Source organism: Balaenoptera ricei, chromosome 12 (genome assembly GCF_028023285.1).
Source record: "Balaenoptera ricei isolate mBalRic1 chromosome 12, mBalRic1.hap2, whole genome shotgun sequence".
NCBI lineage: Eukaryota > Metazoa > Chordata > Mammalia > Artiodactyla > Balaenopteridae > Balaenoptera > Balaenoptera ricei.
Window position 1 is genome coordinate 58822374 of NC_082650.1, and position 24873 is coordinate 58847246.

The 24873-nt window shown below is 46.8% G+C and overlaps 1 protein-coding gene and 1 long non-coding RNA gene across 9 annotated transcripts in view; one reads left to right on the plus strand and one right to left on the minus strand.

Moving 5' to 3' along the window:
- The window catches only part of SIM1 (SIM bHLH transcription factor 1), a 90131-nt gene that overhangs the window by 23564 nt on the left and 41694 nt on the right, over nucleotides 1-24873 (plus strand). For 7 of the 8 annotated variants that reach the window (XM_059941515.1, XM_059941513.1, XM_059941514.1 and 4 more), the window contains 7 exons: nucleotides 6644-6726; nucleotides 10138-10227; nucleotides 10749-10857; nucleotides 10992-11077; nucleotides 11799-11998; nucleotides 12215-12321; nucleotides 12944-13091. In XM_059941515.1, coding sequence (XP_059797498.1) covers nucleotides 6644-6726; nucleotides 10138-10227; nucleotides 10749-10857; nucleotides 10992-11077; nucleotides 11799-11998; nucleotides 12215-12321; nucleotides 12944-13091 — 823 coding nt within the window. Of the gene's footprint in view, nucleotides 1-5834; nucleotides 5885-6643; nucleotides 6727-10137; nucleotides 10228-10748; nucleotides 10858-10991; nucleotides 11078-11798; nucleotides 11999-12214; nucleotides 12322-12943; nucleotides 13092-24873 lie in introns of those variants that run through there. The other variant, XM_059941517.1, reaches the window with a different exon arrangement.
- On the minus strand, nucleotides 3135-4896 carry LOC132376029 (uncharacterized). Its single transcript, XR_009506204.1, has 2 exons — nucleotides 4058-4896; nucleotides 3135-3407 (listed from the first exon to the last, which is right to left on the minus strand). It is a non-coding gene; the product is annotated as an uncharacterized LOC132376029 (long non-coding RNA).

Here is a 24873-nt window from a genome sequence, read left to right on the forward strand (position 1 = left end):
ATTTTAAGGGTGGGATGAAAGTAGCTATTTCATCATGGTAAGCCTGCTATCACATGTAACATGGACTATGCAAGGTATATAATCTAAAATACTTCTAAATCTGGTGACATCTTAGTTATAGGCATAAAAATGACTGTAAAACTCCACTGTTTTTGCTCATATTACATTTTATTTTTAAAACCCTGTAATTCTAAAAGACTTAAAACAGAAATCTTTCCATATTTATATGTGAAAAAATTTAAAAATCCTTAATTCTCTCCCCCCTCATTTGCTGAATACAGTTTTCCCCCCTCCCCAAGATAGCAGATTCCTTGTCTGGGAGCAAACTTCAGCTTTTATTTATCTGAGTAGATAAAATTGAGCTGTTGAGGGAAAAATGAGAGAGAGAGAGAGAGAGGGAACAGATGAATGGGCTATGGGTGCTCGGAATAATTAAGAATAAAGCATTAGATTGGAGATTTCATAGTAAAAACAAAAACAAAAACTCTGGTACAATTACTGTCATTAGAAATCATTAGAACTGCATATCTCCCAAGTGGTAACATATTCTATTCTAAAACAGCCTTGCAAGGAAAACATTGGCACATCTAGATATGTATGTCTTTGGTGTTATCAAAACCAAAAAGGCAGGATAAAAAAAGAGATGATGTGACTTTGTGTGCAAAAAAGGATAAATTCAACTAAAAATATATATTTGTTGTTTAGATATAATATAGTTTTGACTGGGGGCATAGTGGCTTGCAGAATAACCTTTGAAACGATCAGATGTTTTCAAATCTATGGCCATTCAGAATCTTGGTAACATCACTACTATTTCATTGTCAAGGTGTCTTGGGAAGATTAAAATAATGACAGAGTTGAAATTAGTAGCTGTGTAGGAAAGAGAGTTTCTACAAAGGCTGGGAGGACAAGGATGGTTAAACAAACCTCCACAGACACTTTCTGTAATAGTCACCTCAAGATTGAAATCCTTAATCGCCTTATATTTTTTTGAGGCCAAGAACTGAAAGAGAAAAAGAGGTCCCATTTCCCACGTGGATGGGTGATTTAAAGCTGTTTTTCTTGCTGCTTGGGGAAATGATTGAGCATTAGGTTTCCATGTTTATTTTCTTACAGAAGTTTTTCTCATTTAAACGCCTTCAAGCACAGTTTACGCTCCACGCTGGTTTTCTCTCTTTAATTCCAGTTTTGATGTTGACTTAAAATGTAGAGTGCAGAACTAAACTCCGTGCAGAGTATTTGCAAGGCAGATTTATGGGCTAGAAATTATAGATCAGATCAACGAAAAAAGTACTTTTTTTTGAAAAGGGAGTGATCACTAATAAAACCAATAACAACAACAACAGCAACGAAACTACAAAAACAGGGTATGATAAGATATGGCAGGGTACAATCACCCGTCTGAAGCTAAAATCAGGTTAAATTTCCAGAGGACAAATCCGATTTCTAGGGGAGTTATTTTTCAATCCTCGGGAAATCTTGGCAGCTTCCAGCTTTTGCAGATACAAACGTGGACACAGAATTCGAACCTATGGATTCTCGCCTCATTTCTCTATCTGTCGGCTCAGGTATTTCTCAAGAGAATGAGGTTCAGACCCAACTAAAACCTTATGATTTTAGCTGTTCACCCAGTGCCAGTCTCTGATCCACGAATTTTAAATTTTTCGTGCGGACGGGGAATCCTCAATTATTTCGCGGTGGGCCTGCGAATCAGAAAACACTAAAACAGTGTCTGAGAATTGAGGAGCAAAGCTTCTTCCCAGGGTAGCGCCCTCGGGCAGGCGGCTCCTGCGCGGAGTCCCTCGGCCTCGGTGGCTCGGACCAGCCCAGGGACAGCGACCTCGTCGAAGCCCCCGCCGCGCCTCCCGCAGGGCCCGCCGCGGCCGGCCGGCCAGGTCGGCGCCGTGCGGCCCATTCTCTCCCCGCGGTGGTGGCCCGCGACCCGCCCGCCTTCCCCCGCGTGGCCGCAGCCGAGGGTGAGCCTGCTCGCGGCCTCCTCACGGTGTCTCGTCACTCCCCGCGCGCGCCCAGGTCTCTGCCCTCCCCGGGCGCGAGGGCTTCTGCGCCCGTGCGCCCGCCGTCCCTCGTGCTGCGCGGGCCACTGCCCCGAGGCCCGGTCCTCGTCTAAAACTTAAGCCAAGATCCCGCCCGAGGGGCCGCCGTGCGTCTGTCGAGTCCCGACCGCCGAGTGGAACAAAAGCGGGATAGGCCCGCGCCGCGGGGCAGACCCGTCCGCCTCGCCCGCGCCGGCCTTCGGACGCCCCGCCAGGCTACCCTCGAAGGCCCGGAGTCTTGAGTAGACACCGCCGGACGCTCTCAGCCGCCTCGCAGCACTACCGTCAACCCCTCAGGCGTGTTCGTCCCACGGGTTAGTTGGGACCTGGCCGAACCTTGCCTGTCCCTCGTTCCTGCATTTCGTGTTCTCTCGGGGCTAGGCCCCGCCCGGGAAGCCCTAGCTTCGGGGCCGGAGCACGACGAGGGCGCAGAGAGAGAGAGTCAGCGCTGCGACCGTCGGTCTCCACCCCAAATTCATACTAACTTCAGCGGATCCCGCGCCGCCCCCCCGGCGCGGCTGGGGGTCTCAGAGGCAGGCAGGGGAGGGCAGGGTACACACGCGTGGTGGGGGCCAGGCCGCTGCACGGAATAAAGCCCCGCCCCGCGCGGCCACCGACGCCCTCGGAAGGTCGGCCACACCCGGCAGGTGGCCCAGAAGGCCGCGCCGGGCGTCCGAGGTAGGGGTGGGTGCGCCTCGGTGCGCGAAGCGGCCTCCTGCCCAGGGACCGCTCCAGGCGCTCGGCCTCGGCTAAGCGCGCCCGACCTTCCCCAAGGAGCCCAGCCGCCGAGGCTCCCGGACCCCTACCACGAAGGCCGCTTGCTTGTGGGCTGGGAGGTTTGGACAGTGCGCTCTCAGTGAGGACGCGCAGGCCCTGTGGAAAAACCAGGTGGCTGAGACAAGTTCCCCCCGCCCCCGGGACCAGAAGTTAGGAGCGCGGTCTCGGAGGGCTTTGCGCGTCTCAGTCACCAAGTTGTGGCCAGGTCATGGGACAGCTCCCCCAGCAACCCCATACTGGCTAAAGGGCACATCGCGATCCATCCAAGAGAAGGTTCCCAGGAACGACAGCAAGGAGGAAGCCTTTCTATTCACGTATAGTGTTTATTTATTAAAGGAAAAACAAAAAACAAAACAGTAGAACAAGCCCTCCTCCTCCTCCTCTTGCTGTCTGAGTGAAGGAGGCGATGATGCCAGGTCTGTAATCTACATTTTGTCAAGGGTATGAAATTCATTCCGAAGGAAAAGCTCGATCAATTTATTTTTGCTGCTTGCAATAACACAGCTGGATGATGCTTTGAGCTCACGCTAGACTGGGGCTCATCATTCATTCGCCAAGAACGGGCCTAAATTGTGCCTGTGGGATTAGGTCAATTTTAGTGGATCTACTTCGCCTCATTTGGTTACTAATTGGTTTCTTGTTTTATAAATCGAAATCTCATTTTCAGGAAATTACAAAACCCGTGCAGTCAGTCCATTGAGGTAATCCTTGGGTCAGGGGGTATTTAAATGGAAATGGCTCAACCGAGCACTGAGGGTAAAGCAACAGTGAAACTTCGCCCGGGGTTTCACGTGAAATGTGAGCTAGCCCTTTAGATCCATGATAGATACATCCCTTCTGATACTACTTATGTAAATATGATAAACCAGACTTTAAGGGAAGAGGGGGGCGGGGAGAAGCAAAATTTATCTGCTAAGGTTAATGTGGCATATCTTGGAAATCTTCCAAAATAGATTATGTTTTCTTTTGTCTTTGGCCACTTTAGCTGGGGAAAATCCTTTCGTCTAAAACCCGATTTAGTTATCGCCTCCCTCCCAGAGCTCCTTTTCTCCTTTGCAAAACCCCGTTCTCTCAGCCTCACGGAATTACAAGAGAATCTTTAGATCTTGTTCCCACTGTAATCCTGCCGCAAAGGGAGTTGGTTTCCTCCTCATTTTAAACAGACAATCAAAGGATTTGCGAGTTTTCTGCGGTAGGTCAAGTGCAGAAATGAAATCTCAGCTTACCCCCCTCGCCAACTGAAATGGGGTGCGGGAGCGCGTCACTGCAGGCAGAAGGTGAGGGGGTCCAGGGAGAGGGGTCTCTGGCCCATTCCGGGCTTTTCGGGAGGTGAAACCCATGAGCAGGGCTTCAAAGGTGTCCTGGGCAGGCTGACGGGAGAGCTCAGCCCTGATATTAGGTCAGGAAAGCTCGGCAAGTAGACGAGGGCAGCCAGTCCCTTATAAAACATTAACCCAGGCATAACCAACCGTGTGACGGAGCTTTCAACCGGGAACAGAAGAGAAGGCGATGCTCGGTGAAAGCAAAAAGTTCCTTAAAAGGTGGGGGGGGGGGGGGGGGTGTGAGGGCGGGGTACAGGAAAGGGCGACGGAGGCCCCTGTCACCCTGCGCCCGGCCCGGCTGCTTATTAACCTGCCGGTAAGTCTTATTTTTCCCTCGTAGGCGCGTACTAATGAGGCCGCAGCCCGAGACCGCAACCAGCCAAGGCTGGCGCCGGGAGTTCGGAACCAGTACTTAACCCCGAGCCCAGCTCGGGGGATTTTCAGATGATTCGGGTCGGGAGGCGGCTCCGCGGCGTCCCCAGCCGCTTTGGGGGGACCTTCATAATTTTAGAATAAAGACCTGTGTTGGCTGCAGGCGCAGGCTTCGCACTCTTCCGGGAGCGGAGGAAGACGGGATTCCATACGCAAGGCGGCCGCGACCAGCTCCCTGCACGCCCGAGCGTCCAGCCCCTCGCCCCAGCGAAGCGTTGGGCTTTCAGGCCTCGGCTGGGCCCGCGGTGTCCAAGGGTCAGCGCCATGCTGGTCCCGGGCTCTCCCGGCAAGATCCTTTCCCCTTTCCCCGTGCGGCCTCCCCGGCTAACCCCTCCCCCCCACTTCTTCTGGGTGTGTAGGTGTGATCCGGGATGAAAACATGAACAGGTCGTGCCAGAAACCAAGGAGGATAGCTTGACTGAGACGGGAGGAGCGAAGGGAAGGTGACAAGGCGAAGGGGTGTGTACAGGCGGCTGTGGCGGAGGACCTCCCGCACGGTCCAGGAGGGCCACAGGGATCAGGGCAGTGGAGTCACTCTGGGGAGGAAAACTGGGGCGGGCTAAAGAATCAGGAGGGGTTGCCGAGACGCGAGGGAGGGAGAGGAGTCCGGGCGAGGGGGGGGCGGGGAACCTCAGTGTTTGCAGAGCGGTGGGGAGATCGTTAGATTTATTTAAATGTGCAAACACCCAGAAAGACCCGATTCGAGCTTAAGGGGCGCTCACGGTTACTCGTTACCAGGGTTTTGATCGCTAGCTTCGGAAGCAGCTCCTGGCCAACACATTTCAGGAGTCCAACTCCGTGTTTTATTCTGAAAGATCCGCCTCCACCCCCATATTACAATGCGAGTGTTTGTCATTGGGTACTTCATAGTGATTTGTCCCGTAATGCAGTAAATCATCCCCACCCCCATTTTTTGTCATGTTTAACCTTGTTTAATCGTGTAAGCACAAAAAAATTTAACTACCTAGTTACACTAATTTCAGCAGCAACATTGTTAAAAGATATTTCCCATAAGTAGTGTAACCTCGGTCTTGGCAAGTTTCTTCTGCCTTATTTTTCATTTTCTTCCTGAAAACAGGTACTATAGCAGACTCCATATTAATTTTTAAAAAATCAGCCACGGGCATACAGGGAGTTTTATTTTTTAGGCATCACCGGAGAAATGATTTGTGGCAAAGCCTGGAAAGATCTTAACGTGGTAGCATCAAGGAGAGGAAGGGGCAGTCTTTGTTAATAGATGATACCTGGGAAGTAGAGAAGAGGAATGATTCTCTACGTCCAAAAGGGAACGAAAATATTGTAAGACGGTGTTAGCACCTGAAAATAAGTGACTTTCACAGAGCTTTTTCTTGGAGTGGGGAGGGAGCTGAGGTTAGGACGTGGAAAGGAAAGGCAGAGGCAGGACTGCGGAGTGTAGCTGGTACTGGAAGCCATCCGCAAGCAAACGGATTTTTCCGAAGGGGATTAAAGTCAGAAGCCAGGGAAGGAAAATGGCTGGAGAGCCCCGCAGCCAATCAGAAAGCCCACCAGGACGAGCTGGACTTGGTTCCGCAGTCTCAGGTCGTTCCCGGCGGGCAGCGGTATGGTATTCGCTGGATGTGTGGACACCCTCGGCCTCTTGATAAGGGTGATGAAACTTGGGGTGGGAAATACTGTCCCTAGCCCTTCTAAGCACACCAGTGAACCTACGCCAAAGTTATCGCTCTGGTGCGGTGTCCGGGCCCCTTCTGGGCACAGACTGTCCCCAAACTCGGCCACTTGTGGTCTTCCCCGGGGCGGGGTGGGTAGGGGCGCTCAGCCAGGACCCTGCCCTTCCTGAGAAGCCCGGGCTGGTCGAGCAGAGGGAAAGGGAGCCTCACTTCTGTTAAACCCGTTAGAAGCTGAGCGGGCAGAGCCGTCATTTACCCTCTCGCGTCCCTGCGGTCTAGGTGGGGAGGGAGCCCGGGTGGTATCAGGTCGTGCGTGCAAGCCTGCCTGGGTGACAAAACCGCGAAGCTAGTCTCACACCGCCAGCCTGGTCGGAGTGCGTCTTTTAAGGGTGTCTCTGTGTCTCCACAGGGCTCGGCGAAGCGTGGGGCCACTCGAGCAGGACCAGTCCCCTGGACAACGTAGGCCGCGAACTGGGCTCCCACTTGCTCCAGGTACTGACTTGGGCCTCCCGGCGGCGCACGTGCTTCGAGGGCCCGGGTGCCGGTCCCCGAGCCAGGATTCTTGTTTTTCGGAAAATGGGATCCCGTCCGGAGGTGGCCGTTTCACAGCCCCTACGACTCCTTGTAGAGTTAAAATGTTTAGCTCTTAACCTCGCTGGGTGTGGAAGGCGCCTCTCGAGGTGACGATCGGCGCGTTGGGTTTGGAAGGGAGCCCGGTAAGGCCCGAATCAGGACGGCTGAACGGAGGGAGGGGGCGCCATCTGACGCCATTCAGCGGAGGGAACCGGAGGCCAAGCTGCCGAGGCCGGGCTGCAAAACCGTCCCAAATGAAGAATTTAACCAGGAAATAACGGGAATCTGGTAGAAATGCCCGTCAGGGCTTTAAGTCCACACGTCCCGGATCCAGCTGCGTACGCAACTCGTTTCACCTCCTCCCTGTAGCCCCCGGGATCCCTCCTGTCTCTCCACCCGCCCTCACCCCAGGCCTGCCCTGGCCGTGTGCGGACCCTCGCGCGTACACACATACACCTCCCTGAGTAATGAGTTTATCCAGTGTGGAGGCGCCCATTACCGCGCTGTTTGCAGTGTACACCGTTTTAAATTGCCCGTTGCCCGCGTAAGTCGCCTAGCAAATATTTAAAATAGTAAAACTCCCGGGGGCATTTTTAGGCTTGACACTTTTATCCCACCCTGCACCCCCTTATTCTTATTATTCAAGTCCACCACGGGCTCCTCCCGTGGGAGCCTCCAACCCGAGCAGCATCGGATTGGGGGCTCTGTGCCGGTTCGCCCTCCTGGACCAGACATGAGCAGCATCTCATGGCAGGAGTGCCGTGGCCTTTCCTGTCCCATCACTACCCTGTGCCTCCTTCATTCCCAGAGGCCAAAAGAGATTTCAGTTTCGTAGAGCAAAGAGAGGCCCTGTGTGAGCATTTCCTCCCAGGCCTGGCCTCCACGCCTCCGAATTTAACTAAAAAGATTCTGTCTCTCCCCTTTCTCAGGAGAGAGAAAGTTGTCTTTCATCAGTTATCTCTCAACAACTGACCCCCCACCCAAAGCTCTCCATATTCCCAGCTAACTTTCCTCATCAACATAAACAAGAGAGCAAAACCCAAACAGTCCCTCACCCCTTCTAGTTCTTGCCCAGTCTTTTTCCTAGTGTTCATCCCAAACTCCTTGTAGGACTTAATGATCCTCCCAATTTCCATTGCTTACTCTGCCCCCCCCACTCCCACACCGCTTGCACTCTGGCATCTCTCACAGCTGGTGTGCTCTGCACAGGCTTCACTATATTTTGATATCCAGCATAAGATGCTCAACTCTTATCACACCTGACCTTGTTCATTCCACAAACATAGGAGGCCCAACTGTATGCCAGACAGAAAGCCCTGTCCTCATGGAGCGGACATTCTAAGGAGAGCAGCCTTGCAAACCCACACAGGTGCACAGCATGGTATGACAGGTGGTGTAGGTGCCATGTAGAGAAAGAAGAAGGTGAAGGAGGCGAGCTGTGTTTGAGTGGTGCCATTTTAAATGGGGACGGTTGCAGAGGGCCTCACTGGGAAGGTGACATTTGGGCAAAGACTGGATGGAGGTGACACTGCTTACTTGACATTCTGCCTCTCCCTGGGTCTCTAAAGTAGCACAGTTTCCTGGATTCTTCTCCCTCTCTGCCTGCTCTTCTAGGTTTTCCCACTACTGACTGGTTGTAAATGCTGGCATTCCCCCCAAGGTTCCAGCTCTGTTTCTCCTCTCACAGCTTCAGGGCTTCCTGGGGTATCTCAACCAACACCACCACTTCAACTCCTTTCCTCACATTTGCATGACCCCACTGGTTTCTTGTCTAGACACTCCTCCTGAGAGCCAGACCTTTATTTCCTACTGCCGACTGGACACATCCAAATGGAAATCTGCATATACCTGAAGTTTAGCATACCTAAGACAAGAATTCATTATCTCCTTCTTCCAGAATTCCACTCATACAAAAACCCACCAGGCCTCCCTAAATTTTCAATGATCTTGAAGTCAGTCTCAGCTTCTCTTTCTGCCACCACAAATTCCACAATAGCCAGAACCACCTTTGACTTAGACTCTTCCCCCACCTCATCTTCCTTGTGACCACCCAATTTCAGCTTTGACCGTCTCTGATCTCATTTCCACTCTGTCCTCCTATAGATCACTGTTCACATTCTGCCAGGAGAAAAAAAAAAACAAAAATAAAGAAAACACATCTAAGCATTCTACTTCCCTGCTTAGAAACCTCTGTTGGAATCTGATGCCTGCAGGAGCATCTCCCAATTCCACAGACTGACATCTCAAACTCTGCAAAAATCCAGCACCAGTGTAGTTCCTCAGCCTCATCTCTGGTACACCAAACTCATCAAACCTGAATACACCAGATCCAACCTCCACCCACAGTCCCTGCTTTCCCTACGCCATTCCTTCTGCCTAGGGTGCCCTTCTTCCCTTCTCATGTTCAAGCTTCCTTTTCAAGGCTCTGCTCAAACAGCTCTCCTAAAGCCACTCTGGTTCTCCCCCAGGCCTCTGGCCACTCAGTCTCCAGGCCCTCACAGCACTGTCTATTCAGCTGTATGTTCATTATATCTGTCTTTAGGCCAGTTGTCCCTTTTGGACTTCCAGATCCTTGAGAGCAGGATCTGACTCATCCTTATGCTTCACTGCCTGGACTGAAGCCTCATTCACAGAGATAAAGGAACAGTGAAAATCGAAGACTTTTCTTCATGGAGAGCCTGCCAGTTTGATGCATCAATGTAAACACACACATACACACTGTAGCACCACTCTATGGGCTTGCTGCCAGGAAAGCCTCCCATCTCCTAAATCCCCCTCTCCTGGATTCTTTCCAGAGCCACTGGCCAGCTGCCTTCTATCTACAAACTTTTCAAACTGCCAGCCCTTCCACATCTCCCAGTGCCTACTATTTCCCAAACCCTGCTAGCACTCTTTCCATTATAGAATGTCGCACTATGAAACTCTCCCAGACTGACACAGGAAACTTCTGGTTTGCTCGGTGACCATCACCCCTAGAACCTAACCCACCTCTTATCACAGGCTGTGATGTTTTTCCCCCCAGAATGTTTGTGTATGTTCCAGATATGTCTGCTTTGTCCATTTTGGTGAATCCTCAGTCTTGGAGGGCAGTAGCCTTGTCCAACACTTCCTAGAGTCTCTCCTAGGGTGTCGCATGTCCCATGCTTACAAATTTGGAATGAACAAAAGAGAGACTCTTGTGGCTGGTTTTCTTTGCCCTATTTCCTGCCAGGCCCTGTCTACTCCATCACTCTGCACTTCTGGCAGAACATCTCTAACTTCTGTACCCCCACCCCCAATTTCTCTCGATGGCCCAGAGGGCTCTCCATTCAATGGTTTCTGTCTCCCCAGACCTTGGATGGCTTCATCTTTGTGGTGGCCCCAGATGGGAAGATCATGTACATCTCGGAGACAGCCTCAGTCCACCTGGGTCTTTCTCAGGTAGGTGAGTGGTCCACACCTCCAGCCTTCAGTGTTTACAGCCAGGGCTGGAGGCTGGAGGTAGGGTCGGGGTGGGGCTTTCCCAAAGCTTTTATACGTGTTTCTGGGACTGGAAACATCTCAGCTGGCAGGAGGTCTGGATCTCCCTCTTCCTCTACTTATCCTTTAGCATCCGCCCCAAGCCCAAACAATGGCTACCTTTTTGAGCTGCTACCATAAGCCAAAGACCATGGGAGGTGGTTACATACTCATGTCGTGATGTCTTCACCAGAACATTGCCAGGAAGCTACTACTATTACTACTTCAATTACTATTATTATTCTTTCCTCTCATAGATAAGGAAACTGAGGCTTAGATGGGTTGCAATAAGTAGCAGGCAGCAGAACTGGAATTAGAACTCAGGACCGACTCTAGAGCTGTGGCTCCTGTCCTCATAGCCCTGCGGACCCCCGGCTCAATCTTCCAGCCCCTCCGTGGGGCATCCCACCTCCTCGGAGACGGTGATACCCCCCTCTTTACAGGTAGAGCTGACCGGGAACAGCATTTACGAATACATCCACCCTGCGGACCACGACGAGATGACGGCGGTGCTCACGGCTCACCAGCCGTACCACTCTCACTTCGTCCAGGGTAAGGCGGACGCGCGCCGGCGGCACTCCGGCCCATCGCAGTCCCTGGTAGCTCTTCCTCCGTTAGCCGTGGCAGGGACATGGCGCCGCGCCGCCGGCCTCACGCCCTGCGCCTCCCTCCACTCCTCTCTCCAGAGTACGAGATCGAGCGCTCCTTCTTCCTGAGGATGAAGTGCGTCTTGGCCAAGAGGAACGCGGGCCTCACCTGCGGCGGCTACAAGGTGCGTGGCTGAGAGGGGAGATCCACGCCCCGTGACGGCCGCGGCCACCGAGCCTGGTGCAGGTGAACGGGGCAGGACCACAGGCGCATGCGGCGGCCTGGGAGGGAGGTTCCGGCCGCCGGGACCACAGTGCCCCGCACGTGTCACAGCGCCGGGCGCACCGCCAGGGCCATTAAACTTCGCGAACACCTGGGGACTACGTTTTAAGATTGCGTACGTCTCACTGGGTCCGGGTACTGCCTGGCCGCTGGGGGTCTTAACCTGGGGCACGCAGTGGGCCTTAGGGATGTGTAAAGCGTCTGAAACGGTCGGTAACTCCGGTAGATTCTTAGAGTTTACTCACAGCGTCAGATGTTGCCCCCTCCCCTGCCAGAGGTTAAGAACCAGCGCTTTACCTGGCATCCAAGTTTTTCTTGTTTAACAGCACGAAACATGATCAGAATGCAGGTTCCAGGGCCCCACTTCGCGATCCGGATGCATTAGGGTTGGCCGGGCTCAGGCCTCTGCATTTTCCTCAGCTCCCAAGTGAGCTCACTGGGGCAGTACAGTCGTACAACTTGAGACACGTTGGAGCCCCAATAACTTTGGACACTTCAATGCGCGGGCCTGGCCCACAGGCGTTTGTGGCCGAGGAGAGTCTCCAAATGTTTCAGTCCCTTCGCCCCCTTTTTGGATGTTTCCTGGCTGTGGCTGAGTCTCCCGCCCTCACCGTCCGCCTCAGGTCATTCACTGCAGCGGATACCTGAAGATCCGCCAGTACAGCCTGGACATGTCCCCCTTCGACGGCTGCTACCAGAACGTGGGCCTGGTGGCCGTGGGCCACTCGCTGCCTCCCAGCGCCGTCACGGAGATCAAGCTGCACAGCAACATGTTCATGTTCCGCGCCAGCCTGGACATGAAGCTCATCTTCCTGGACTCCAGGTGGGCGGTCAGGGCGGGAAGGGGTCACCCCTAGCGGGAGGGCGGCCCCCGCTCAGTCACTGAGAGCTCCTCGTCTACCTTATGAGCCCATTTTGCAGATGAGGCGAACTGATGGGGCCCTGCGAAGTGAGGGTGGGCACCCAGCGCTGAGGTGGCTGTCGAGGGTGGGGGCGGCCCAGCAGCCCGCGCTCATCCCGCTGGGGTTGCTCTCCTTAGAGTGGCGGAGCTGACGGGGTACGAGCCTCAGGACCTGATTGAGAAGACCCTGTACCACCACGTGCACGGCTGCGACACCTTCCACCTGCGCTGCGCCCACCACCTGCGTAAGGCGCCACGCTGCCCCGCCCGGGGCGGAGGACGGTGGGGGGAGGGGGGGGGTGGTAGGAGAGGCCCTGCGGGCGCCTGTCCCAGCACCGGCCCCACCTCATTTCCCTCCTCATCCGCGGGCCCTCACACAGGCCGAGGGAGAGCCTCTGAGTTTCTGGGTGAAGTTCTCCCAGGATGGGTCTTGTTCTCCTATTGATAGCCGCTCCCCTCCCCCACCAAGATGGAAACGGAAACCGAGGCTCGGCCACTTGGCTCACGCGCGTTGACTTGCTTCAGCTTTGGATACAGCTTTGCTTTGAGTTTAATCTCCGAGAAAGGGAACGTGAGCATCGGAGTCGAGCGGCCCAGACCCTCCCTTCCGTAGGTAGAACATCGAGTGCCGGGAATCCTCCAACTTTAAGTGTTGCCCTCTTTGCTAACCGCGAGGGACCGGAGCACTCGCTGCAAATGAACAGGACAGTCGGTTCATTTGGGAACGTTCTGGTTGTCTCTCCCTTCTGCCCTGGGAGCAGTTATTAGGGCTCACGGGGGACCCGCCCTCCCACCGCCAGGGATTACATTTGGACCGGTTCAGGAGCGGGTCCGTTCCCCATCAGCTGCCTTGTGTCTCTCCATCAGTGCTGGTAAAGGGGCAGGTGACCACCAAATACTACCGGTTCCTGGCGAAGCACGGCGGCTGGGTGTGGGTGCAGAGCTATGCGACCATCGTGCACAACAGCCGCTCGTCCAGGCCGCACTGTATCGTCAGCGTCAACTATGTCCTCACGTGAGTGCAAGTCTGGGACCCCTTTGCCCACTGCAGGCGACCCTGGTTTCCACGAGGGTGCAGGTGGTGGGCACGGCCGGGTTAGGCGAGACTGGGGTCCGCGGGGGACGCCGGTGTTGACCCTGAGCGCTGGCTGAGGGGCAGCTCCAGCACTTTCGCCGTTATGAAGAGACTCTCTTACGTTCTAGAGAAAGATTTAGGACTTTTCCCATCCACAGTCCATATTTGCTTTCTACTCTCTCTCTTTTAACCTTTTAATCTAACTCTGCATTAAATAAAACAATGCGGCAGGAAAGAGAGAGAGAGAGGAGGGTCCCACGTACGGAGCCGTTTATAGTTAATAAACAGGACATCTGTTTCACTTTTTCAAAGCTGGGTTTGAAGTTCTTAATTTTAACCAGAGTCTCCAATCAAAGTTAAGAGTTCTGAGAGAGTGATTCCCTCCCTGAACCACAAAGGGGGTTTAAGTGACCAGGAGGGTCTAACTTTAACCTCCAGAAAGCAAAGGGACCCGACCTGAGCTAAGACTGCAAGTCTTGGCGGGCGCCCAGGCCCGGCTTGTCGTGCAGTATCCTCGCTGCGTGAGGAGCCGGCCTCGCGGGGCCACCTGTGGGCGCGGCTGGCTGGGCGGCCTCGGTGGCTGCATTGGAGCCTTACTCTTTCCAGAAACAATAATCATTTCTGGTTAGCGGTGTGGCCCTGCAGGCTGATCACGTGTCCTGGTGTGCCCCTCTTGAAGAAAGCACGTTCTGCATAATGTTTGTGAAAATAGAATTGCTTGGGGTTGAAGCCTTTAGGAAGAACCCTTTTGTGTGCAGAGTTACCTTTTTTTTTTTTTTTTCCTTTTTTCTTTTTGGTAGAGGTTGAAATTCTTGTGATTTTAGGTTACCTCAGCAGTTATTTACTTTGGAAGCGCTGACACACCAGGGCACTTAGTAGAAATGCTATTTTGACATTAGGAAGTTGGTTAAAGGGTGTTATTTGGAATCAGACTGTACTATTGGCCATGAGGAGTAGATTCATTTCACGTTCTTTTAAATTAACAAATTAAAAATGTAGTAGTTGGAAATATTATGCTTGGCAATAAGATTATTTACTCTGTGCCCTGTTTAATAAGAAAATTTAATACAGTAGGCTTGGAAAATGAATTTGGTTTAAATGAGGATTCAGTATTCAAGAATAATAGCTGGTTATTAAGAAGAACCTTTTTATTTCTTTCCTTTTAGTAAATGGTATTAAAACAAATACTGTTAGGTTCTTGTAATAGCAAGAGAGCTGCGGATTTTAACAGAGAGCAGAAAACATACCAGTATTTGGGGTACCATGAAACAAAACCATCTATTTTATGAATGCAGTTTTTCATATTGTTTAAATAAACATAAGAGAAAATGGCAAAACATAATTCATAAAATAAGCCACTTTGTGGAGTAGAAGTATTAAAGAGTGAAAAATTATGTCTGCTCACCATGGAAAGGAAACGGACATTCTTTAAGAAGGTGCTTTGTATGTCTGAGACACCACGAGTGTTATACATACACTCTGTTCTGTGGTGGGTGCCTGTGGTTATAATCATTTTTTATCAAACAGCGGGTATATAGTCACACAGCCCCATATAAATGATCAGAATGCAAGTTAGACCTCCCAATGGGTAAACTTAATTTATGTTTAGAGTCATTTTGAAATATTCTGTTCTGTTTTCCAGGGGATAAGTGTACTTTCTTTCTTCTGTTGACTCTGTCATTCTTCACTCTACACACTTCTTCAGAGCTGCAGGATTAGGCTCCCAACTCTACATCAGATTAAAAAGATGTAATGAGGATAAATGATTTACAGAGGGAAAAATAACATCGCACACATTTTTCTGAATGTTTTATACCTCTGAATGAAAGTAGAAATAAACACACAGAAGCACACAAGATGAAAAGCTGAAATTGATTACCCTTTTATGAGGCTCAGCTCCAATTCTTTGTATAAAAATTCTTAGGACAATTTTTATAGCTGCAAATGTGGAAACTGCCTTAGATGGAATGTCATCAAGTGGCTCTGTGTGTGTTGACAAGATTTTCATAATGAACAGGTTGCAGTTTGTTTGATGTGTATATCACACATCTGGCTGGAAGTTACTAATTTACATTGTCTTAGCAAATTAAATAGATGGCTATTGATTCTCTATGGTAGCAGTGAACTACCACATACATTTGTTTTCAGGGCTAGTTCTCTATGAAGCCTGAGAATGATAAGTGAATTCTTTCCAAATACACCACCTCAAACAATATACTTAAAACCACAAGCCCCCCAAATAACTTGACAGGCCAGATGTTTTCCAAATTTAGACAGTTTAATAGCATACTTTGTGAAGAGGTTTTCATATCATGAAAGTAGAGAGAATTTTAAGTAGTCATTGGTCGAATGAAGGTGTGGCATTTTGGTGGAAGCTACATTCATCAGAAACTCATTTTTTTTTTAATTGGGCAAATCTGGGAATTTATTTGAAGTATTTTTTTAAAAATTCATTTTGAAATAATTTTATACTTTTGGAAAAGATGTAAGAAAGTATAAAGCACCCCTGTATAGCCTTCACCCAGATTTTTACCAGTGGTTAGCATTCTGCCACTATGCTTTGTCATTCCCAATCTCTCCCTTCCTTCCCTTCCCCCTCCAAATATATACACGTGTACATATACGTGCACAAATATTTCTATCTTTTTATGAACTATTTGAGAGTAAGTACAGCCATCATGCTCTTTTACCCCTAAAAGCTGAAGTGTGTGCTTCCTAAGAACAAGGACATTCACTCATATAACCACAGTAGAATTATGAAAAGCAAGAACTTTAACACAAATACAATACTATTATCCAATATACAGACCTTATTCAAATTTCTCCAGTTGTCTCAATAATGTCCTTTGTAGAAAAACTTCTATTATTTTGTTAAGGTCCAGGATCCAATCCAGGATCACACATTGCATTCAGCTTTCTGTTTCTCGAAGTCTCTTTTAGCTAGAACATTTCCTCATGCCATTTTTGTTTTTCATGAAAGTGACCATTTTAAAGGGCACAGGCCCACTATTCTATACACAGTCCCAGAAACTCATTTGTCTAATTTCCTGGTGGCAAATTTATTGTTGAAGTTAAAATATGCCTAGAAAAATTAGTCATTATTATCTAACAAAAGCAATGATGAATAGAAATGTTCAGTAACCTTGTTTTAATAAGCGGCTGCAACAGTGACTGTAGGAATTTTAGAGGCAGGTGGTGTTTTTACTGGCTTTTGTCTGACCAGTGTACAAAATGTTGGTGTTCTGGAAATCTGGAGAAGAAAGGGAGAAGACATTATGATTAAATTTAAAATTTTTTCTTAGTTTTTCTCTGGGTCCTTGAGGTTCCCTGAAGCTTGTATAGCTCTTCATTAAAACTCGCCCCACCCCAAAAAAAACCCCAAAACAGGAAAAAAAAAAGCTGACCAGCTCGTGACTTTCTATAAGACACACATACCCTGTTAGCTTAAAAAAAAATCTTTCTTATAAACTTTGAGTGCCCACAGGGTTTGAAATAAGTGTTAAGTATGACAGGCCCTGCTCCCTGATTATTTTCAAGAGGAGAGGTAAATGCAGCTAGTGTCTAGTAACAGTGAATGTGGGGAAAGTCCAGACAGAAAGTATGGAGAGTGAAAAAGAGCATACTGTGTGAAACCAACGTAATTTTCTTGAATTTGTATTTCCTCGAGTTTGTTTAATTAGTAGTGTTAGTTATTCATAACCAGTTCAGATGGAAAACATTAGTACTTAATGTGAAGAAAATAGAAAATGTGGAACACCCAATAAACTGTGAAAAGTAATTTCTAGAAAAATGAACAGTCTTGATTCTCTTTATGTTTTAAAAATTAAACTTTTTAAATCTACTTTTAAGGATCAACCAGTAAGGTGTAACCATCTCATTTTAAAATATTTTAAAATGTAAATTTTGCAAACATACAAAAAAGTTGAAAGAATAGTACAATGAATATCCACATACACATCATCTATAATACAAGCCATATTTGCTTTCTGTCTCTCTCTTCCTATATGTATGTCTATTTGTATATACATTTATTTCTCCACTGAATCATCTTAAAGTAAGCTACAGACATCATGATGCATCATCCTTAAATAACATTCTCCTACATAGCCACTGTACATTTATTATGGCACATTTGAAGTGTTCAAATTACTGTGTGTAGAAGGTTGCAAAAATATACATGAGATCTAGTTTACCAATGCCATTAAAGACAATCCGCCACTGAAATTCATCAAGTACTCACTGATGTGTGACCTCATTTAGGATGACTGATAGACAATATTTTGTGAGGCAACTTCTGTAGGATATAGTAGTAAATGTTAGTGTATTTTAAACTAGACTTCTAATGAGACTTGTAAGCTAATACAATTCTGATATTTTGCTTGGAAAGTAAGAGAGAAGATTTTCAGAGTAATTTGGTAATTTTGGAATCAGATACATTTCATATCTTCAACCATTTTTTTGTTGTTATTGTTGTTGGTAAAGAAGCCTTCTCTGTTTATTTCCTAAGTTTAGAATAGAACAGTGTTTCAGTGGAAAATCTCACGTGCTGTTTTAGAGTGATTCACTGAACATATAGAAGAAAGTAATTTTCTGTCTTACAGTTTCTATCTCAGTGTTACAGAAAGCAGAACAAATAGAGACAATTTACATTAGTGGTCTATATAACACTTGCTATCTACTGAATAATCCTTTGAATTTGTAGAAAAGTTAGGGCAAATGCCAAAGGAGACATACTTTCTTCATAGAAAAGAAAAAAAAAAGACGGTGTCTACACTGTAATTATTGCAGGTCCCATAATTTTTGTTCTTCTTTGCATAAAACCACCGTAGTTCTCACAATTAAAAAGGGTTTTTAAGTGTTAACATATTCTGTGACTATAAACCCTTACGTATCCTTACCATAAAGCAGCAGACACTAAAATATGCTCATATTGGTTTGCCTTTCAAGTGTGTTAATAGTACTGAGCTAATTTGAGCACTTAAATTTAAAAATTTTTTTAATTAATTTAAAGGCCCAGTGATATTATTGCTATTACTAGTAGGAAATTTTAGAAAATGCTTTTTAAAAACTTGACCAATAATTTGAGTAGTTATAAAAATGGACTTTATTTTTCTGGCTTTTGTAGCAAAACCACCCTTTTCTATTACAAGTAGTGTTGAATGAAGCACCTTTTGATTTAGCAATCTACACCAAAATACGAAATAATTTATTCTCGTGCCTCAGATCGATGGAGCACTCATTGCATAGGTTTAATGTTTTTGATCATGAAAAATAATAATCATGTACCAATGTATACCCATAAATTAGGTTTGATCCCTAATTGTGTTGAATTATTACTAGGATAATATTGAACATCAAAGCCCCTTTTGTCCTTTTCAAATGATCTTTTATGTAACTGAATGGTCATAGAAGCAAATTGAAAACACATTTGTATAGATAGTAATTTATAACAACCAAAGCTATTAATAGTAATTAATAATAATTTTATAACTACCAAAACAAACTACCTTTTATTAAAGGAAAGGGCTGGGACATTTAGTCTGTTTTACAGTACCTAATACCAGTACTCACTTAAATAACCTTATCTTTCATACACTTTTCACTAATTGTAATTGTTTTAATCAAAATGATCTGTATTTAGTTTTGAATTTCTCATTTATACTCAACATTTTCCCCCCATGCTGAATACATATTTCTTTTAAAGCGCTGCCACATTCATTACTTAATTTGCTCTTTTGACATCTCTGTACAGTGGTTGGGGCCGGGATCAGACTCCCCATTTTCTAGTTGAGGAAGCTGAGGTCAGACCTGCTGAGTAAGTAGTGAGCCAGGGTTAAAGCCTGGAATGTCACCTGTATCCCCCAGTTCTCTGTACGGTGATGGTGGGGGAGAAAATGTCTGGGAGAGAGGAATGGCTTTAAATGAGTAAGGGCTGTAGTGTCAGGCCACCCAACTTCTGGATAGGCTTTCATCTGGTCTCATGATGGAACATGAAAGTTCTGCCTCTGTGTTGCTGCTTCACAAGTATGTACAGGTATTGACAATTGAGGGGGTTAAATTAGCAGTGCTACCTTCTCAACGACATTCAGTTAAGAATGTATCTTTTTTTTTTCCTTTAAGGGCATTTTCACTGTGTAAGAAAAAATGTGGCCTGCAAACATTTTAGTTTTTTATTGAATTGCTTGCCTTTAGATTACACAGATACAATATTGCTATTACTAATTATTTCTTTTCTGCAATCAGATTTAACATTTTATGTTCTTTTTTTTTTTTTTTTAATTTATTTATTTATTTATTTTTGGGTGTGTTGGGTCTTCGTTTCTGTGCAAGGGCTTTCTCCAGTTCTGGCGAGCGGGGGCCACTCTTCATCGCGGTGCGCGGGCCTCTCACTATCATGGCCTCTCTTGTTGCGGAGCACAGGCTCCAGATGCGCAGGCTCAGTAGTCGTGGCTCACGGGCCTAGCCGCTCCGCGGCATGTGGGATCCTCCCAGACCAGGGCTCAAACCCGTGTCCCCTGCATTGGCAGGCAGATTCTCAACCACTGCGCCACCAGGGAAGCCCCACATTTTATGTTCTTGTTAAACAAAAGTCAGTGAATTGGCAAACCAAGTCATCCTTTTTTTATCACATGAGACACCAAATTACCTCCTGTGGTGGCAGGCTATTTCCAAGAGAGAGAGACAGAGAGAGAGAGTGTTTCCGGGCGTCAGCCCTGGCCCTTTTCTGTTTTTGAAGGATAATGGCAGAAAAGGTCGTCCCCTGGGGACTCTGTTCAGGGGCTGGGGATGGAGAGCTTCCCAGCATGCTCTGGGCAGGTGCGTCATCCTCCGGCCCTTTGGCAGTGCCGCTGCCTGGCCGCTTCCCCTTCCGCAGGGCCCTCTGGCTTCCACTCCTTCCTTTGCTGTTACCCTGACCTGGATGGCACTGACTCACAGGACCTCCCCTTTACTTCCTGGGTGGAGGACGCTTGGTGCTTACTAAATGACCAGCCTGACCACTCTTCTCTGGCTGTTGGGAGGAGAAGGGTTCTGATCTTTGAGTCACATCGTGGAAAAACATGGATCATTACATTTGAAGGCAGGGATTCATCCATATTATTATGAATGGATGGACAAATTCAAATAAGGCTTGACTGGAACTCCAGAGAAACATGTTTTTGTCTTTTGACTTCGTGTAGTCATGAGGCAAACGCTGTTATGTTTGGTACAAGATGTGAGTGTGAGGAGGTGGGTGGATTATGCATACCTTTTTTTTTTTTAATTGAAGGATAGTTGATTTACTTTTTTTGGATTATGCATATCTTGATAATTTAGTAAAAGGCTGCTACTTCCTTCCCCTTATCCAGTGCTTTCCTCTCTGTTTTCCGTTCTCATTGGCTTGTGACATCTTTCCAGATGAGCAGGCGGTGATAGAAAACTCATTTGGGTTGAAGTGCTGGTGTCTGTGTTTAAGCCATCATGCCAAAAGGATAGGTTGGAGTTTAGATGGAACCTGGAAATACCCGAGTGCCTATGAGTGGAGGGATTTAACATTCTGCCTTGTCTGAAGGAGTAGCTTCCCATCTCCTTTCCCCCTGCTGCAGGCATCCCAAGGTCCAGAGAGCTGGCAGTGGGCAGAGGTGGTCCATGGTGAGGGCAGGGCTAAGGGCCGTGAGAGAGGAACTAGCTTTTGTTGGGCACTGACAACGTTTGGGGTCTGGCTGAGTCTGGGCCATCTGTTTACCATCTGTGACTTTTACTCTGGGAAGTTATATTGCACTAGGATCGTGATTTTGTTTTTTTAAAAGCACAGTATCATTCGAAGCAACCTGCAAGGGAAAGGCGTGGGCTTTGGTGTCAGATGGATCCAGGTTCGAATATGCGTTGCTGCATAATAGCTGTGAGACTTTGAGCACAGCTCTACTCCTTTGACCCTCTGTTTTCCCATCTGTGAAATGGAGACATTTGCACACACTTTTTAAGGACCGAGGGGGATTAAATGAGATAATGTACGTATAGCACAGTACCTGGCAGAAAGCAGATGCTCAAAATATCTTAACTGTTGTTATTAGCTCTTGCCAATTATGTGAGGTCAACTGAAATACTTTGGAAGGAGATGAATAATTTCCTCTTTAACTTGGATTTCAAAATCCTCGAATCCACAAATTTAAGTGTTTATTTTCTTTCCCCTCCCCAGTCCTTCCATTCACACCCCTCCAAGCATTGTGCTCTTTGTGTGTGGTGGCTTCTGTAGTTTGATTAAGCTCACCCTGTTTTTCACTGGTGTCACTGTATGCTCTAGAGGGAGCTGAGATTTCTGCTTGGATAGAGGTAAGCCAGCCTTTACCAAGTGCCTTATTTGTGCCAGGCAAGGTAGAAGGTGCCTTACATGGTGAAATGGTGTTTACAAGGAAAAAGAGGGTTCTAAGAAACTAAGCTTTTATCAAATTTCTGAGGTTAATTTAGTTGGAACCAGTGTTTTGTCAATTTTACCAAGTCAGCAATTATAATTTAAAGTGAATAAAACCTGCGACAGTGGCATTTTTGATGATCAGTGGAGGCTTTTGTATGTTCCCTATCTCTCTACATGGACTGGGTATGGCTATCTCACCAGTGTTTTACAGAGGATGGCAGATTGCAATGATTTATTGCGTATATACATGAAGCAGAAGTCTTGGCTTCTCTTGAGTAGTTTACAACTTAGTTGACAAAATAAAAGAGTTTCATTTAAATATTTAAGAACTCAGATTAGTCTAGTTTGAAATGATATGGTACACTTGCACTATTTGCTAAGGGCACAGAATTCAAAGGAGCTTGAAATGAAGGTGGAGGTGTCAGGGAAGGAGTAGAATTTTAAGGGTTGGACAGAAGTGGGATCTTTTGAGATGAAACAATGACTTCCACACATTTGTCCCATTGTTCTTTTTCCATAACGATTTCTGTAACAGTTAGTCACTCTTCAAATTCGATTCAGCTGTGCTTGTCTCACTGCTCTTGTCTAAGCTGGGTTTCTTTCTGTCTCTACCTTTTTACCTGAACTTTTTTTGTTGGAACTGAGCGTGTTCCATCAGGATTGGAAACTGTTTTCCCCAAAGCTCTTACCTTTCCCAAATGAGTACTAGTATATCTTCAACATGTTCATCTGACTTTAATAATAAATATATATACTTTTAGCATCCAGGCATAGGACATAGTTTTTAAAGTTTTAAGGGATGTCAGTATTCTGAATTGAACTTAAAATCTTATTGAAATGAATACACAGTGGCACCACAGTGGTATAATGGTTGTATTTTAAAAATTATTTGTAGGAAGTAAATGTGAGATATACATTAGGACAACAAACAGAAGCAGAATGGAGGAGAGGGAGGTGTAAAGAAGCTACGTGGCCAGCTCCAGATTTGCAGAACCGGAAGGCCTCCCCAATGCTGCGTTTGACATTGTAATCCTACTATTAGAATATGATGCAGCCTAACCCCTAGGCTTCTTACTGAGATGTTTCAAACTCTGATAACCACAGGGATGTTTTACAAGATATTTGAAAAATGTGTTATGAAATGAGCTATCACTACATTTTATTATGCAATATAGCATATTAGTTAAGGGTTTGGGCTCTGGGTCTGTTGCCTATTTAAATCCCAGCGCTGCCACTAACTCTGTGATTGTGGGCAAATTGCCTAACTTCACTGTCTTTTTTATAATCTGTAAAATGTGGGTAATAATTATATCTACCTCATAGAGTCGTTGTGAACATTAAATGGATAATGTGTAAGGTTCTTGGCACTGTGCCTGATTACAAAGTAACATGGGATAAGTGTGAATTATTAGGGCGATTATTTCAGTGAAATTAAATAGAATAATTTTTGGCCTGCCAGTAAATGCAGAATAAATGTCTGTGAGTCTTTGGGCTGAAGGAGGGAAAGCACAAGTCTTCAGAAGGCCAAGGGTTGCCCAAGAATGAGAAGTCACCAAACATTCTGATGTATCTGGAAAGGACTGTGAGACCATCCTTCAGTTGGTTAGTGCTAATAGGTCCTTAAGCATTTATAAATGATTTATTGAGCACCTATTATGTGTCAGGCACAGTGCTAGGTTCTGAGGACATCAAAATGAACAAGACAATATCTGCAGGAAAAAGAAATAAGCGCAAGTCCAAGCTATAGCCTACCTTGATTTCTCCATAGGTTTGCTGATGACTGAGATTCCTTCCTGGAGGGAAGTGCTTCCATCCACAATTAGAAGGAAGAGGGCCCAAAGTACCTTGGGACTGTTAGGGCGCCCCTGGAGAGAGGTGTGTGTGTGTGTGTATGTGTATGGAGGTCATGATTGGCAGCAAGGTAACTGATTGCAGGCTAAGAAGTCCAATTTTAATTCTCACAAGGACATTACCCAGGGCAGGTCCTGTGTATCTCATTACCTGAGCCAGAGAAAGAGAGCAGTTGTGCCCAGGTTGACTTTTGTCCTTTTGGAATGATGTTGAGTAGATTTTTGTTCTGCTTTGAATGTGATTTTTGAATATTTTGTGGGGCTGACTTCTAATAGGATTATGCATCTCAGCAAATTTTAAATTGAAGAATCTCTCTAGAGTCAAAATAGTCTTTGCCGATTTATTACATTTTTAGGAAGTGTTGCTAATTATTTTAGGTTAATATAATTAAACTTTTCTTTTATAAAAGGAAATTCCCAGGCATTGCTGCTGCCTTGCCCTGGAGAGACTGGAAGATGATTATCAGCTCCAAGCTGAAGGAGGGGTGGGAAGGTGCTCTTGTTTGTTGCCAAGCTTAGAAAGGTTGGGGAATAAGAAGGACTCGCATTTGAGGGGCGGTTATTTTGTGCCAGAGGCTCAGAGAGACCAAGTGACTTAGCCAATATAACACAGCTCAAGAGTGAGCATACCAACCCAGGGTCCAGACTCCAGAGCCCATGCAATTTCCTCTTTGATATGCTGTTTTTAAGCTGGTAACATTGTACTAGGGTGAACCATATGAAATTGCCATTTCTGTATATTGAAATAGTCCAAAATTGGCAATTTTATATGATTCCACCTATTGCTCAGGAGGTAATAGGATGTTTCGCAGAGATTTTACCAAGGTCTATGGATAGTTCACTCTCTTGTTCAATATGGGGTCTCCACTGCTTGCCAGAACCAGCCAGCTGCCATGCAGTATGCTGACTTCCAGGCCCCAGCCCATCTCCCCTCCACCAGTTTAAGCACCAACAGTCATGACATGTTCACAAAACAGCAGTCCAGAAGCATCACCTGTAGACCATTATTTTATTTAGAACATCTAATATTTTACCAGGATTCAAATGCAAGCTGCTGTCTTTACTAGAAGGATATCTTTCCTTTGATTGATTGCTAAATAGATAGAGCTTGTGAAAGGATCTCTTTTTTTTTTCCCTGGGATTTCTTGTTCAAACAGAATTTGTTGTATCCACATCAGTAAAGCCGTGCTAATGTGGGCTGCTGGCCAGATCGTGGAAATAGCCTCATTATGTTGAACTGGATGTCATAATGGTACCCATTAAAGTGGGATTCTCTCTGTGTTTGTACTTTTAAATCCAAGTCCCTTGCCACTTTTTACATCTCTCTGAGAATAGCAACATTCTCTAGTAATGCAATCTGAGAATGTGCTGGCTCTCTCCTCCTCCTACTGAAAACCACGATAAAAATAGAATCCTGGTTTCAGAGCATTTTTAGGGGTTTGTGGCTTGCTTCTGCTCCTCGGTCATTCATTTCACTCTC